This window comes from Oryctolagus cuniculus, chromosome 8 (assembly GCF_964237555.1).
Source record: "Oryctolagus cuniculus chromosome 8, mOryCun1.1, whole genome shotgun sequence".
Classification (NCBI taxonomy): Eukaryota; Metazoa; Chordata; class Mammalia; order Lagomorpha; family Leporidae; genus Oryctolagus; species Oryctolagus cuniculus.
In genome coordinates, this window is record NC_091439.1 from 102,709,683 (window position 1) to 102,726,476 (window position 16,794).

A 16,794-nucleotide genomic window follows, 5' to 3' on the forward strand; every position below is an offset into this window, starting at 1 on the left:
CACAAATAGGTGTCAGATTTTATTAGAAAATTGGTTAATATTTACAAAATATTTACAACCAATCTTTTTTTTCAAATTTCAGATAAGCAAGGCTTTGGGGCAGCAAGCATATTTTATGAATATAAGTCAAATTATATTTGTTGGCATCAATAAAGTACAGTGAAAGAGTATGAGCATTTTACCCTGGTCGCATTAATGTACATAAATCATGAATGGCAATTAAGTGCCACTTAGATTTTTCCATTTGGATTTTTATTTAAAGATATCATATGATTAGAAGCTTGAATATGAATGAAGCAACCGGTTAATTATTTTCTCTGTCCCAGGGGCAACCCTCCTGGGGAGGATAATATAGCCTCGGTGAAGAGAAGAGTTCAAATCTAGCCAGTGTCATGCCAGCTCTGACTTGACTGCTTCCTACTGCTTCCTCGGCAGTGCTGTCTGAATTGAAGTAGTGTTCTCCAACCTTCTGAAGAGTAGGTTGGGATATGGAAAAAACAGAAAGCAGTGTTGGCTTATATCATTTTGTATGGTTTGGAGAAGGCACATAATATATTTTATTTCTCCGATGCTAAAATAATCATTACAAAACAAAAGTGGAAAGTACTAGTATGCACATAATGTAAATTTAATTTCTAATGTAGAAGATACAAATGAGTTTTATTGGTATATTCTTTTCATTAGCTTCAAGGAGAGCACCATTCTAGGTAAATTACTATTTGTTTTACTTAGCATTCAGGTAACTTCCTTAATTCACTGCCTCTATTTCTAGAAAATAGAAGGAAAGGAAACTTTTGACAGGGAATGATGAATTTTAATATCTGATTATTTAAGAGCAATGGCAAGGACAAGTTTTCACTTATCTGAAAATATGTTAGCCTCTGAATAGACAATAATAATATAATAATAATACTTAGTATGTTCTAGGCACTGTTGTAAGCAATTCATGTGTGTTAACTTATTTATTCCTCTCAAGGACTTTTTGAAATGGGTACTATTTATATCCTTTGCATAGACCCTGAGAAGTTAAACCAATTTGTCAAAATCACTAGAATAAAAACTCTGTGTCCACTCTTAAAACTACTATGCAGAATCACAACAAGGAACTCAAGTGCTTGCAGGGCTATTTGATGGTGATGTCTTTCTCCTTTGTATCAGTGATGTGCCCAACAAGTAAGGTCACTTTTAGGCAGGTAGTTGTATCACCAGCTGAGAGCCAAAATATATGCTTAAAATATAAGAAAATACATGCGTTGTTATTGGCTTTTATAATGTTATTGATTACATACATTTACTGAGAAAGTTTATGCAGATTAATATGAATCAGAACTTGGAAAAAGGATCCAGCAGTATTTAAAATTAGTGCTACAGATCTGCAGATCAGCATTCTGATAGATAATACCTAAATTTGGCTTAAATGTAGGCTTATTGGTTAGATCTCCCTGAAAACATTTTGTTATCACTTGAACTTGTATGGGAGGTTGAGTAGCTGGGGGATGGGAGGTTGGAGAAAATAAGAATCTATGATTATGGCCATGCACCTGTTCCCAAGGAACAAATGTCTTTTTTTCTAATTCTACCACTTTGCAGGGAGTATATTTTTGTAACAACTTCTTGGCTGACAGGGAGAGTGGGACAGCTTTTTACAAATCACACAAAAATGCAAAATTGGTAGGAGCTACCTAGAAAAACTTGATTTTAAGCAAAAATTTCTGACTTTGCTCTACCCAAATATAAGAAAATGGGAAATACAATTATAGTATTTATAATGAGAAAGATCCTAATAAGATCTAATTTAAGAAAATATTCTAACTTTATAATGATTTACAAAAAAGTGGAAATATATAACAATTAATGTTATGGCCAGAGGAATTTCTTAGCAGTTACTTGATTTTTAGATCGAACTCAAGTTTTAGAGGGATTATTAATCAAAACTGTACAAAATGCATTTTGATCAACAGAGATGTATGGGACATATGGGTGCGAAAGGCTACTGTAGCTACGAGTCCTTCCCTCCACTTAACAAGAAGTTGGAGCTATTGTAGATTGATTTCTATTTCCAAAAGCCTTTGAGGTTCTTGGGATTGGGCACTGACAAAATCTTCAAGGAATGTGTAAAAGAACAAATATTTAGGCAATGAATAAACCATCCTAAAAGTGTGTGAAAAACTTAACGGTTGGGTCAGTTAAGCTTCCTTGCCATCATTTTATGTCTCCTCTAACGCTCCTTCTACCTGTGTGTGTATTAGAGCGTCAGTCAAATTAACTTGAAATTCTGGATTTGCCTGAGTATGTGACATTGTACCAAACAAGTTGCGGGAGAAAAATAGTTGAAATGAAGAAGAAACATTTTTAGGAAACATCTTCATAAATACAATTATTTAAGGTACAGATGTAAGGGGAGGATTTAAAGAGATGATGTGACCAAAAAACAAATTACCAAAGAGAGTATGTAGGAATTAGTACCCCCATTGAAAAGTATCAGTTACTCTTCCGGAATTTCACATGATTCCAAGGAAGAAAATTCAACAGTAATCAAGTTTATCATATTGGGAAAGCTAAAAAGACAGTCTCGCACATAGGATCAACAAACTGGTTCAAGCACAGAGTAATAGAGATGGCTTAAAAAAATAAAAACCATTTTAAGTAGTTTGCATTGCATGGTGGGTTTTTTATTCTTAATTGATCCTATAGATGATAATGATTATTATTTGGAGAATAGATGATAAGACATACAAAATTAAAAAAAATACTCTTGATGAATTGGGTAGTGATATGAATAGGAAAGAAAACCTAAGTAAAATAGGACTATTTTAGATAACAACTTGTAGTTTTCAAGGGTCAAAACTACTTAAAAGATAAAAATAAGAAATTCAATATATCTAACTAACTTAAAAAGAAAGAAAAATGGAGTTTGAATTTTAAAAATTTCTGGCTGTAACAAACTGAGAATGAGTGGTAAGTTAAGATACATGAAGATGTGCAGATGCAGTCTCGGGGTGTGTACTGTAATAACCGAGCACATAAGCTGTGGAGTAAACAGAAGTGGGTATGTTGCTGAGGTGACTGAAGTGTGTATCTGGAAGATGAATCTTGGATGTCACCTACCTAAATATGATACACACGCCTGAATGCAGGGAAGATAGGACCCTGGGAAACAAGATTAAAGAAGGAGGTTAAAGACTATCTTAGGAGATTTCATATGAAGAAATAAATTTTAAAGTACTGTACTCATCTAAAAAAAAAAATGAGATGAGAATAAAATCAGGAGTTTCTGACCTGGGGAGGGGGGCTAAGAATTTACTACAGGAAATGAAGAGGATCACTGTGACTTCTAGCATCGTAAAGTCACTTAGTGAAAGGAAGACTATATACCTTGATGAAAAAGACCACTTCCTGGCCACATCTTCAACTTACACTTTAACTTTCTCTCCCAAGTCATTTTCAGAGTAGGGTACTCAGTGTCACAGGAAATTCTATAAACTTTGTTCAATAGCTTTAAGAAATATCCTTTAAAATAGGAGATTTTAATAAACAGACTTAAGCATCTAACTAGTCAATTAAAATATTCTTAATTTCTTTACATTTATTTTAAATTTACCTAGTCATTCACATATCATTACATTATACATTGATAAAATTCTGGAGATGGAATTGCAGGGAAGGAAATAAATACTAACAATTTTTAATAGGATTGACTGAAAAGTCATAAGAAGTTATCCATTTGAGGCCGGTGCTGTGGCATCACAGGTAAAGCAGCTGCCTGCAATGCTGGCATCCCATATGGGCACCGGTTCATGTCCTAGCTGCTCAGTGTTCAATCTAGCTCCCTGCTAATGTGCCTGGGAAGGCAGTAGAAGATGGCCCAATTTCTTGGGCCCTGGTACCCAGGTGGGAGACCCAAAGAAGCTCCTGGCTCCTGACTTCAGATTGGCCCAGTTCCAGCCGTTGAGGCCATTTGGGGAGTGAACCAGTGGATGGAAGACCTTTCTCTCTGTCTCTCTCTCTGCCTCTACATCTCTAACTCTGCCATTCAAATAAATAAATACATACATAAATATCAAAAAATATTTATCCATTTAAAGCAGCTTTTACTAAGGTCATGTATTTTACTATCTTTCCATAACTTTAAAACACAATGCTAGACAAAATAATTTTATATACTTTATTCATCAAAAAAATCATATTTCATCTTCGGTATAAACAATTAATCTCTGACTGCTTTTATTATTAAAATCAAGAAACTTGTAACAACAAAACCTGCTGATATGTATAGCTTTCTTTCTACTGTAAATTAAGTATGGGATTATTTAAAAAATAAGGAAAATTAGCCATTCTGTATGCAAATTAATTTCTGGGCTTCAAAGGTATTTATAAGTGATTAGTACTCTATTTGGAAAGTAAAGTCAAAAAGTTAGAGTGCTAATATTTAAATAATTTCACCAATTAAATATTAAAATTAATTGAAAAACAGTATTTGAAATAGTCTAACTGAATATACTCTAGCAAATAAAAGCAAACTAATAATTAAACAAAACACAAAAAGGTAATTATTGTATTTTAATACATTTTCTTCACATCTGGAAGAATATTCTCACTCAGTGTTCTTTATTAAACAGAAATGATATTGATAATTTTAAATCATCATTAGATTATAGTTGCTACATTGTTGCCCCAAATAACATAAAATTCAATTAAGATTATATTAAAACATGGATCTTTTTATCAAATTCAGCTTACACACTTCTACTAATTTGTTTATATAAATAAGACACAACTTACTTGAGTAAAAATAATTAAGAACATTAGCATCTGAATCTTTTTAATCATAAGCAGTAACTATACCACCACTTGTTTCTAAGCAGCAGATACAAGCCAAAGCTGATAGAAACAGGTGGAGAACTGGTTAATAGCTCTAGTTGGGAGGTAAGCCAAAGAAACCAAACCAACCATGCTCTTCACAAACATCACCTTCTGAGAAAACTACATTCTAATGTTTCCAAGGATTAGTATCCTCCTGCTCTTCACAAAGGTTGTAATCTAGTCATTTGTGCTGTGGATCAATCTGTTTTATTCACAGACAGACACACACACACACACACACACAGAAATGCAGAATAAAAAAAATGGCTAGAAACAAAATAGTAGATTAAGGGAATTTCACTTCAATTCTTAATGATGCACAAGGGACATTTTCACCAGAGGCACAGACACACAAAAAACCATGATAAACATTAAAAGTCTTTTTCTTCTAGATACTTAAATAGCCAATATTATCTGTATAAGTCTTTATATATTACTATTAAATGTTATTTTTCTCAAGTACATATTGCCTTAAGTACGTATTAGACAGTGTATTTTTACTTCCACATAGACTGTGAAATTGCCTTCTACCTGGGACAATGTGGAACCCTATGAAGCTTAGCCAGCTATTTAGCCACATAATTGCCCATTTCCACTGCTTCCAATGAGGCCTGACAGCTCACCAGTGTATAGTGGTGGCAGATGACTAGAAAAAGAAGTTTCTCCTTTTCTAACTTCCATTCACAAAATGTTTCCTGAAAAATCCAGGTTTTTTTTTTTTTTTTTAAGGCTTATGAATAATGGAACACACTGCCTCACTCAGCCAGGTTTCATGCCCTTCCCTATGTTCCTGTCACATAAGACAAGGGGATAAATAAAGAAATGCATTTAGGAACTTCTTAAAGTAATCAGAAAAGTAATAAATATGAAAAATCGTTTCTAATTACCTCTGTTGAGTGACGCTGAACTGTTTATGTCTCCGGTGATAAAGGACGACTCTGACTGCTTTCGAACCGTGTCATTCCACATTCTGCGAATTCGGCTCTGGGTCAGGGGAGAGGGAAGAGAGGAAATGAACTTAAGAGGCAATGAATTTTCACACCAATCATTCTTGTTCTTTCTGACATGTTACAGGAGACCTCTGTCACATCTGGCAAAGAACTTCCACATGCCTGCAGTACAGTAACATGAGAACTGCAACAATCAAACTAATGGTGATGCTCGGTTCTCATTAAGTATATTCCTACAGGCCTACACTGGAGATGATTGTTAACTCTGAAAAAAGAAATAAATGCAAAGGACTGTACTAATTTAAATTTGTTAAAGATATACAGACATGCACTCCATGGAAAATGTTAGCCACCAAGATGAAACATTATTTTCATTGTATCTTTTATTGGAAATGGAATGTTTCAATATGTACTAAGTTGCCAGTTTTATTAATAAAAGGTATAGTTTAAGAATGCAAAATCATGTAAGAGAGTTAAGAATACAGAATATTAATGAAATGATACTGAGCTTATCATTTTGTAACTTTTGTAAGATCGATGCTTTTAAGAGATTGCATACTATCTCAATTTTCTTTCTTTTGAAGGGGATAGCTAATTCACCACCATTCATTGCTTTACAGTAGGAAATTTTATACATAACTGAATGTTCTTACATCACTATCTATAATCTGAAATTCTCATTTCTAAGTGTGAGGAGACAACAAAATATTTTCAGAAGCTTTTCCAAGGATGAAATAGTTACAAGAAAGGGGAGGTTGAAACCGAGCTCACAACTGGGGTATGTTCCAAATATGAGTATATCTGACCTCCCTGAATAACAGGAGTGGCTAATCTAGTATTTCACAACTGGAGGTAGGAGTCTTGGAACATGCTTCTCCTTCAGAAAATACTGCTGTAAATCGCATTTTTCCTAGTTAGCCAACACACACTCACACACATACAGCAAAACTAACAAAAGGACAAGGCTGGGAACAGGTCTTTCACATTTCTATTATTAGTTCATTAATTGATTGAGAATATTAATTACCCTCACTATTGATGGACAAATACTAACCTATGAGACAGGTGAAATGCCAACACAAAACATCTTTGCCTTCACAGAGCTTCTAGATTTTTTAAGTGACTTATTAATCACATTTTTACAGAAATAAATGCCTAAATACAAGTGGCCATGCATTCCCATGAAGACATTAAATTTTATAGCTGAATGTTATGAACTACCCACATGACTATTCATGGAAGAATGGATGGATAAATTATAGAATCACATACAAAAGCAAAATAGTTCCTGCTGCAACACAGAAGAGAAAGAAGGAAAATCTACAGGAATGTGAACCTGATGGTTTCAGGAGAACAAGTAGCAAACACAAGCAAACTAAAATGTACTGTGAAACATCAAATAGCAATGGTGTTTGGAGGGTAACGACTGAGAGGAGTTCCGGGAGTTTGAGGTACTCACAATATTGTGACATTCGACCTGCGGAGTTATGAGAATTCATTGTGCCATGCACCTATGTCTATGCACTTTTGTGTATATTTATTATAGTAATTTAAAAAAGTTTTAAAACCGCAGGTAACAGAGAGGGTTTTAAGACATCTGAGAATAATATGGCAGCTGCATCCCACGTGGGCGTGGACTTGTGTCCTGGATGCTCCTTCCTCTTCCGGTCCAGCTCTCTGCTGTGGCCTGGGAAGGCAGTGAAAGACAGCCCAAGTGCTTGGGCCCCTCGACCTACATGGGAGATCTGGAAGAAGCTCCTGGTTCCTGGCTTCGCATGGCCTCAGCTATGGTGGATGTGGCCATTTGAGGAGTGAGTGAGTGAACCAGCAGATGGAAGACCTCTCTCACTTTCTCTCAGCCTCTGCCTCTCTGTAACTCTGCCTTTTAAATAAATAAATAAATAAATCTTTAAGAAAAAAAAAAGTACCATCTGCACTGAGAACTGATGGAGTTATGCTCTTGTTAGGAGGCATTTACATAAGCGCCCCCCAGTCTTTCATCTGTCAGTCTTACCCACCTGTTCAAGCCACACCTGTCCCCTTGGTGTACCTTCATATACTGGGCATGTTGCTGCCTTAGCTTTGGCCCTGGTTGTTTCCTCTTTGAAAAACTCTTCCTTCAGATATAGGTGTGGGTAACTCCTTCATGTTTTAAATTTTTTTTTTTTTACTCAAGTATTTCTCAAGTCTAACTCAAATATCATATGTAGAAATTTTTCTGTGGGGGATGGTGCTGTGGCATATAGGTTAGGCATCCACCTGCGGTGTCAGCATCCCATATATGCACTGGTTCAAGTCCCTGCTGCTCCTCTTCCAATCTAGCTCCCTGCTATGGCCTGGGAAAGCAGTAAAGGATAGCCCAAGTGCTTGGGACCTTACACCCACATGGGAGACCTGGAAGAAGCTCCTGGCTTCTGGCTTCGGATGGGCCCAGCTCCGGCCATTGCGGCCATCTGGGGTATGAACCAGTGGATGGAAGATGTTTCTGTCTCTCCCTCTCTCCCTCTGTCTGTCTGTAACTCTGCCTCTCAAGTATATAAATAAATCTTAATTAAAAAAACAAAGAAATGTATTCTGTCCACCCAGTCCAATTTATAAGCTCAGTACCCTTTCCCTGCTATTTCCTCTCTTGGTCATTAACATATTCCACAATACCACAGACCACAAACACCAGTCCCCGCCATTTATATGCTTTTGCTTTCTATGGTTCCAGTTACCCGTAGTCAACCAAACACATGATTTCTAGGTTTTATTTATTTATTTATTTATTTATTTATTTATTTATTTTTGTTTTATTTATTTATTTTTTTTTACAGGCAGAGTGGACAGTGAGAGAGAGACAGAGAGAAAGGTCTTCCTTTTCCTTTGGTTCACCCCCCAATGGCCGCTGTGGCTGGCGCACTGTGGACAGCGCACCACGCTGATCCAAAGCCAGGAGCCAGGTGCTTCTCCTGGTCTCCCATGGGGTGCAGGGCCCAAGGACTTGGGCCATCCTCCACTGCACTCCACAGCAGAGAGCTGGACTGGAAGAGGAGCAACCGGCACAGAATCCGGCGTCCCGACCAGGTCTAGAACTCGGCATGCTGGCGCTGCAGGTGGAGGATTAGCCTAGTGAGCCACAGCGCTGGCCTCTAGGTTGTACATCATTTTGACTAGTGTGGCGAGATCTATTGCCCTACTATTCCATCCTCTCTGGGAACTGAATCATCTCTCTGTAGGTTTATCCATACTGTACAGGCTACAGGCCCAACAGTCACTTGGTAGCCATCTCAGTTATCAGATCAACTGCTGTAGGACTGGAGTGTTTGTATTTAAGTAAGCCTTATTTTACTTAATAGTGGCCTCAAAGCACAAGAGAAGTGATCCTGGCAGCTAAGACATGCCAAAGAGAAGGTATAAAGTGCTTCCGTTAAGTGAGAAGGTAAAAGCTCTTGGCTTTATCACTAAAGAAAAAAATATCGTATGCTGAGATTGCCTAGATCTATAATAAGAACAAATCTTACAGTGTGCAAAATGATAAAGACAAAGGAATTTATCCTTTTGCTCTTGTATTTCCAACTATAAAAGCTGTAGCCACAGTACATCAAAAATGCTTAGTTACCATGAAAAAGGAATTAAATATGTGCATAGGGAAAAATATATATATAGTTCAGTACTGTCTGTGGCTTCAGGCACCCATCAAGCTGCCCATACCTGAGGTCCTAATTGCTCATATTTATGTACAATGCCTATCCATTTATATTAACAGTATGTCTGCATAGGACACTGCCCCTTCCTCTGACTTTCTCCCATTCTCTCTCTCACCTCCGTTGGTCAATGACACTCTGTTCCTGAATGGGCAAGTTCTCCCCATCTTAAGGGCTTTGCATTAGCTGTTGTCTCCATGCAAATTTTCATTCCCAGAATTCCCACGACTCCTCCTCTCATGCAGAATCTTGTCATTCAGACCTTGACATAAATATCAAAGCCAAAGATAGTCTTTCTCCAGCATTTAGTCCAAGGAGTCACGTGGCTACTCTTTGTCATCATGGTTTGGTTCTCTGCCAACTTTCACAATCTTAGTTTGTTAAGAAATTTTCTGTCTACCAATCAGACCGTGAAATTTCCAGATTACAGGAGAAGTTATCTGCTTTTGAACTGTTTTATCCCCAGGGCCTAGGAGATTGCTGGCATATATAGTAGGTACTCAATATTTCTAAATTAAAATGCAAAATACATAGAAATTGACATATTACAAATATCCTCATATGAAAAATGTATCCGGGGCTGGTGCTATGAGACAGCGGGTAAAGCCACCACCTCCAGTGCCGGCATCCCATATGGGTGCCGGTTTGAGTCCTGGCTGCTCCACTTCCCATCCAGCTCTCTGCTGTGGCCTGGGAAAGCAGTTGAAGATGGCCCAAGTCCTTGGGCCCCGGCACCCATGTGGGAGACCCAGAAGAAGCTCCAGGCTCCTGGCTTCAGATCGGCGCAGTTCCAGCTGTTGCAGCCAACTGGGGAATGAACCAGCAGATGGAAGACCTCCCTTTGTCTCTCTGCCTCTCCTTTTCTCTCTCTTTGTTAACTCTGACTTTCAAATAAATAAATAAATCTTTAAAAAAACAAAAGTGGGGGGGGCAGTGCCATGGCACAGTAGGTTAATCCTCTGCCTGCGGCACCAGCATCCCATATGGGCACCAGTTCTAGTCCTGGCTGTTCCTCTTCCAATCCAGCTCTCTGTCGTGGCCAGGGAAAAGCAGCAGAAGATGACCCAAGTCCCATATGGGAGACCGGGAGGAAGCACCTGGCTCCTGGCTTCTGATTGGCACAGCTCCGGCCGATGCAGCGTGAACCAACGGAAGGAGGACCTTTCTCTCTGTCTCTGCCTCTCATTTTCTGTAACTCTATCTCTCAAATAAATAAAACAAATCTTTGAAAAAAAAGAAAAATGCATCTACTTTCACCACCTTTTGCCTTGATATTAGTGAACATTTGTTCATGGAAGGTCAAAATTAAATACAAGAGCCAGTACCGTGGCTCATTTGGCTAATCCTCCGCCTGTGGCGCCGGCACCCCAGGCTGTAGTCCCAGTTGGAGTGCCGGGTACTAGTCGGTTGCTCCTCTTCCAGTCCAGCTCTCTGCTGTGGCCCGGGAGGGCAGTGGAGGATGGCCCAAGTGCTTGGGTCCCTGTCCCGCATAGGAGACCAGGAAGAAGTACCCGGCTCCTGGGTTCAGATCGGTGCAGCACTGGCTGTGGCGGCCATAAGGGGAGTGAACCAGCGGAAGGAAGACCTTTCTCTCTGTCTCTCTCTCACTGTCTCTAACTCTCTCCGTCTCTCTCTCACACTGTCTAACTCTGCCTGGCAAAAAAAAAAAAAAAAAAAAAAAAAAAATTAAATACAAGGAATACATGTGTATACATGTGTTAGGTTTACCTAAACAAATAGATGGGATTTAAGTTACTATAACTTTATAAAGGGTTTGATCATCATAATCAGAATTAGTATTACATTAAGTATAATAAAACAACATAAGATTTTTTGAAGAGTAGAATTGTGATAGTACAAACTGTAAATCTGAAGAAAATGATAGTTTAAAAATTATATTCTCCAATCATGAACAATAAATGATAGCAGCTAATATTTACTGATATCTATAATTTGTTAACAGTGTTTTGTATACCTTAGCTGAATCCTCTGAACAACCTAAGAAATTAGTATTACTGCCATTGTTTTACAGCTGAAAAAACTAAGGGTCACTGAAATCAATAATTTGTTCTGTGCTGCAGCTGGTAAGGAGCAGGGCTAGAACACAAACCAAGGTATGCGCACCCACCAAATTTATCATTGTTCTGATTTTCTATAAAGATTTTATTAATTTATTTGAGAGGTAGAATTACAGACAGAGGGAGAGACAGAGAGAAAGGTCTTCCATAGATGGCTGTAACTGATAAAGCTGGGCCGATCAGAAGCCAGGAGCCAGGAGCTTCTCCCACATAGGTGCAGGGGCCCAAGGACTTGTGCCATCTTCCACTGCTTTTCCAGGCCACCAGCAGAGAGCTAGATCAGAAGAGAAGGAGCCAGGACATGAACGAGAGCCCACATGGGATGCCTGTGCCACAGGTGGAGGCTTGGCCTATTATGCACAGTGCCAGCCCCTATATTGTTCTATGAAGTGGCATCGTTTGTAGGCTGTAGTCAGAAGCAGGCATCCCTCTTCAGCCTGACCCAGTCCTAGCCTTTGCGGACATCTGAGGAATGCAACAGTGGATGGAAGATGTCTTTTTGTCTCTCCTTCCTTTCTCCATAACTCTGTCTTTCAATAAAATCATTAAGTAAAAAAAAAAAAAAAAAACCCGAAAACATCGCTTACTATCCTTGACTAATAAGTGTTATCAGAGTGCTAGTTATGTTTGTGTGACTGGTCTGACAGCTGGTACGTGTCTGGGAAAATAAAATACATTAAATCTGTAAATGATATTTAAAGTGTACAGTAAATTTAATTTTTAAGGAATATGAATAGAATTGTTTAGGGAAATTTAATCTATTAAACCAACTGAATATCCATCAAAGAACAAATTAAGCAATAATGCTTATTTTACATAAAATTACCAAATTATGAGCAAATAATTAGATTTACAGGTTGAGCCAAAATAGTTTACACAATTAATTGTTCTAATATGACATTATCAATTTTAATTCTAGCCTTCCTTAGAAAAATTCAGTTGAAATCATTGAAATCCTATTTTTCCTACTGAATTGCGCTATCTTAAAATCTCAGCTAGTTTGAATCCAAACTCACTCATGACCCCACAATCCTGTCTTTTAGTGGCCTAGCTTGTATTAGCATTCTGGGGTTGCTGACATTTATCTGAATTCACCTTTGGGATGACACTGTGGCCTGGGAAAAATGAAAGACAGTCTCCCTAAAAACCCAGAGGGTCCTTGGTGGGAGAGGCACAAAGCGCAGTTGCGTCAGGACGGCTGCTGTAGCATTCCTCACTGCCCTCGTGCCTCCTGCAGCTCATCAAGCACGGGATGAGTGTCACGGTTTGTGGCAAGCAAACACTTTATTTTATTATTTTTATTTTTTAAAAGATTTTATTTAACTGAGAGGTAGAGTTACAGTCAGTGAGAGAGAGAGAGACAGCGAGAAAGGTCTTCCATCCACTGGTTCACTCCCCAAATGGCTGCAGTGGCCAGAGCTGAGCCCATCCAAAGCCAGGAGCTAGGAGCTTCTTCCAGGTCTCCCATGTGGGTACAGGGGCCCAAGGTCTTGGCCATCTTCTACTGCTTTCCCAGGAAATAGCAGAGAGCTGGATCAGAAGCAGAGCAGCTGGGATTTGAACTGGTGCCCATAGGGGATGCCAGCACCACAGGCAGAGGATTAACCTGCTGTGCCACAGCGCCGGCCCCGCCAAACAAACATTTTATATATAAGTTGTTTTAGTATGTGATGGAGAATTATCATAATGGTTAAATAAACTCAAGAATTAATCTGATTAATTCACTCAAGAATTATGTATTAAATAGAGCTTTGAATTTTGGGTGAAGTAGCAAATTTTGTTCAATGCCTGCTAGATCCATTCAGCTGAAAATGATCTGAAGTCATCAATGATTATGCAAACTTATGCTCTACATTTCCTAATTTTATGACTATTTTGGTTTCTACAGTTTCTGTCAGAATAACTCCACGTGAGACACAGTAACACAACAACAACACACTTGACTAAACACTTGGGATGGAAGCCAGCACTGATCAGAAGAGACAATCACTCAGAACAGAACATAGCAGAACATAGGAAAGAAATGGATACTTTCGACGAACCACCATTGTTACCTGTGAGCCTGTGGAATAACGTCCAGGAGTTCGAGAACCAGATGTTTTCCCTGAGCCGATGGAACTCTCTGTACTTTTGCCACTACAGCAATGTGTTCGAAGGCATTTCCCATACTCTTTTCGTACCTAACCAATTAAATATTAACTTCTGTTAGCAAGTAATTCATTTCAGCAAAGAACTATGGTATAAAATGTACGTGTTTTATTTTTAGATAACAGAATTATTTCCTTACCTTACAGATACAAGCAAGTCTGCTCAGCATATATTTTACAATATAAAATAATTACATTTATACTGTGAAACTAGAAATTTTGCATAACTGAAACCTTTGAAAACACACATGCACACACATTTTTCTGATCACATCATAGCACTACTCTTATTTCAAAGAGGGTATGTTTGAGACTCTTCAGAACACTATTTTTAGTTTCATACATTTAATATAAAGTAGCACATGGTGCAAGGGTATTGTGGCTATTCCTTAGGTAGAAATCTAGTGAGAGAGTTGAGATCAGGATGGAAGAAGGGAGTAGAAAGAGGGAGAGACAAGACAGGAATAAAGGGAATGTGTGGGGTTAAGTGTTCCTTTTCCTTTTTTAAAAGATTTATTGTCATTTTTACTTGAAAGGCAGAGTTACAGAGAGGGAGAGGCAGAGAAAGAGAGAGAAAGAGAGAGATCTTCCATCTGCTGGTTTACTCCCCAAATGACTCTGACCGTTGGAGAAGCCAGGAGTCCGAAGCCAGGAGCTTCTTCAGGGTCTTCCACATGGATGCAGGGGCCCAAGTACTTGGGTTCATCTTCCACTGCTTTCCCAGGTGCATTAGCAGAGAGCTGGATGGGAAGTGGAGCAGCCAGACTCAAAGTGGTGCCCGTATGGGATGCTGGTGCTGCAGGTGGCACCATAACCTGCGACGCCCAGCTCTGACTGTTGCAGTCATCAGGGGAGTGAACTAACGTATGGAAAATCAAAGAGATCTTTGTCTTTCTCTCTCTCTCTCTAACTCTGACTTTAAAATAAATTAAATCTTTTTAAGAAACTATAAAATAAAACTTCACATTTCTATCAGTGAGATGAACACAGGAATTATTATATTTTATTAATATTATTTTTTTTTATCTTTTATTTAATGAATATAAATTTCCAAAGTACGACTCATGTGTTACAATGGCTTCCCCCCACATACCGTCCCTCCCACCCACAACCCTCCCCTTTCCCACTCCCTCTCCCCTTCCATTCACATCAAGATTCATTTTCGATTATCTTAATATACAGAAGATCAGCTTAGTATACCTTAAGTAAGTATTTCAACAGTTTGCTCCCACACAGAAACATAAAGTGAAAACTAATTATTAATATTATTAAAAAATATTAGATTGTTTCCTATCTAGAAAAAACAAGAACAAATACTTTAATAAGAATCTGAGAAGACTAAAATTAATCTCTAATCAAAGGGAAACACTGTAGAATTTAAACATTTGTACTGCATTCATGAAGCATCTTCAAGATCTTAAACTTTGATCATAAACTTCCTCTCACATCCCACTTTATTTTACCTAATGTATTCTATCGCTCTCTATACCAACGAGAGATTTTATTGAAGTGACTTAAACCAAAAGAAATATCTTAGTAGAGAAAGAAAGTGAGAACAGAGAAAACATCCTCTCTCACTGTTAGAAAAGCATCAATACTATATAAGCCACATGATTTCATCATGGACTATTTGCATTTTCCAACAAAGATTAAATGTTCTGAACTGATTATATAAACAGCCAGCAAATCAAGATACACTGGTGATGCTAAGTCCCACTTTAGACACATTACTTACTGAATCATTACACTGACTTTATTTTGCTGTGATTTGATTTGAAATGGTAAGCAAATGTCTTAAAAAGAAGAAAAAGAACATGGCCCATGTTCAGGAAACATTTTTCTTTAGATTACAAAGTAAAAGTATTTGGTTGTTCAATCTGTTGCATATGCTAATCTACTACTTCTCTGTTATCCTATTTTAATGCCTCAACCAGAGTATGATGTATTTCAGTGTGATTTTCTAGAATGCAGAAAACAGGAATGAGAGGTGTCTTACTAACAGAATATTTCTCCCATACTCTCAGATCAGATATAAACTAATCGTGGGAGCTTGAGAATATACTAAAGAAATGAGCTCATGAAAAAATCAAGGTGATATCTTTAATGTCACCAGTGAAAACACTCCATACTCGGAAAGAGACTGACACATCTAACACTGGGAACTTCTGGTAAAAACTTGGCATAATCAACAAACGACTTTAGGAAATCAGAAATCTCAAGAATTATATTAGCAAGGGAATATTAATGAAATTCAATCACACCTTACTACATATCTTACTACAATTTCAAAGATAAGTCTGATATTTTGGTAAATAAAACAGCAAGAAATAATTGCATGTTTTATATATTCTGTGATGCTCTCTTTTTCTGAGATCACATAAAAATGTCACCAAAATTTAAAAATTCACAAAATGGGATGGATGAGGGAACACTATAATTATTACATATCACTGAAAGTCATAAAAGTAACCTTCTAAATTAGGCAAAGTTTCTAATGAATGGACACATAGTCAATAATTTAGGTTTTGTGAGACAAGAAGTAAAATTAAAGATATTACAAATGCACTCACTTTAAAATTTAAATATAGGAATTTTAAAAAGTCATAACCATTTTTTGGAGTACTAGATTTAAAAGAAAATGCAGATGGAAGAATATGGCCTGCAAGTGTATTTTCCTTATGGTAAATAAGGGAAACATCCTAGACTTGTTTCCAGGTACTGACATGAATAATCTCTACCTGGGCATCAAATGTAATTCCTAGGTACCTCAGTGATATGCTTACATAAGACAAGAAAAACTAAAGGAATCTATAATAAATATTACCTAATAAAAATACATACAAAATGAAGGGCAGAAATTTATTTAATGCTCTGAAGGAAATTTCTAAATTAATTTCTTAAAATAAAAAATACACTATTCTAAATTTCTAGATAATACTCGTATATAAAATAAAGATGAGAGATAAGCTGGATCAACTATAATTCAATGTTATGAAATAATAATTTCCCTATTTTCATGAACAAATGCTACCTCTTCCCTTATTCTCCTGATTATTTTCCAGTTCTTATA

At 37.4% G+C, this 16,794-nt stretch overlaps 1 protein-coding gene across 20 annotated transcripts in view; it reads right to left on the bottom strand.

Moving 5' to 3' along the window:
- Positions 1–16,794, bottom strand: part of ADGRL3 (adhesion G protein-coupled receptor L3) — an 870,273-nt gene that overhangs the window by 23,069 nt on the left and 830,410 nt on the right. For 19 of the 20 annotated variants that reach the window (XM_051819791.2, XM_051819792.2, XM_051819789.2 and 16 more), the window contains 2 exons: positions 13,632–13,757; positions 5,751–5,847 (listed from right to left, as the gene is read on the bottom strand). In XM_051819791.2, coding sequence (XP_051675751.2) covers positions 5,751–5,847; positions 13,632–13,757 — 223 coding nt within the window. Of the gene's footprint in view, positions 1–3,108; positions 3,151–5,750; positions 5,848–13,631; positions 13,758–16,794 lie in introns of all 20 variants that reach the window. The other variant, XM_051819785.2, reaches the window with a different exon arrangement.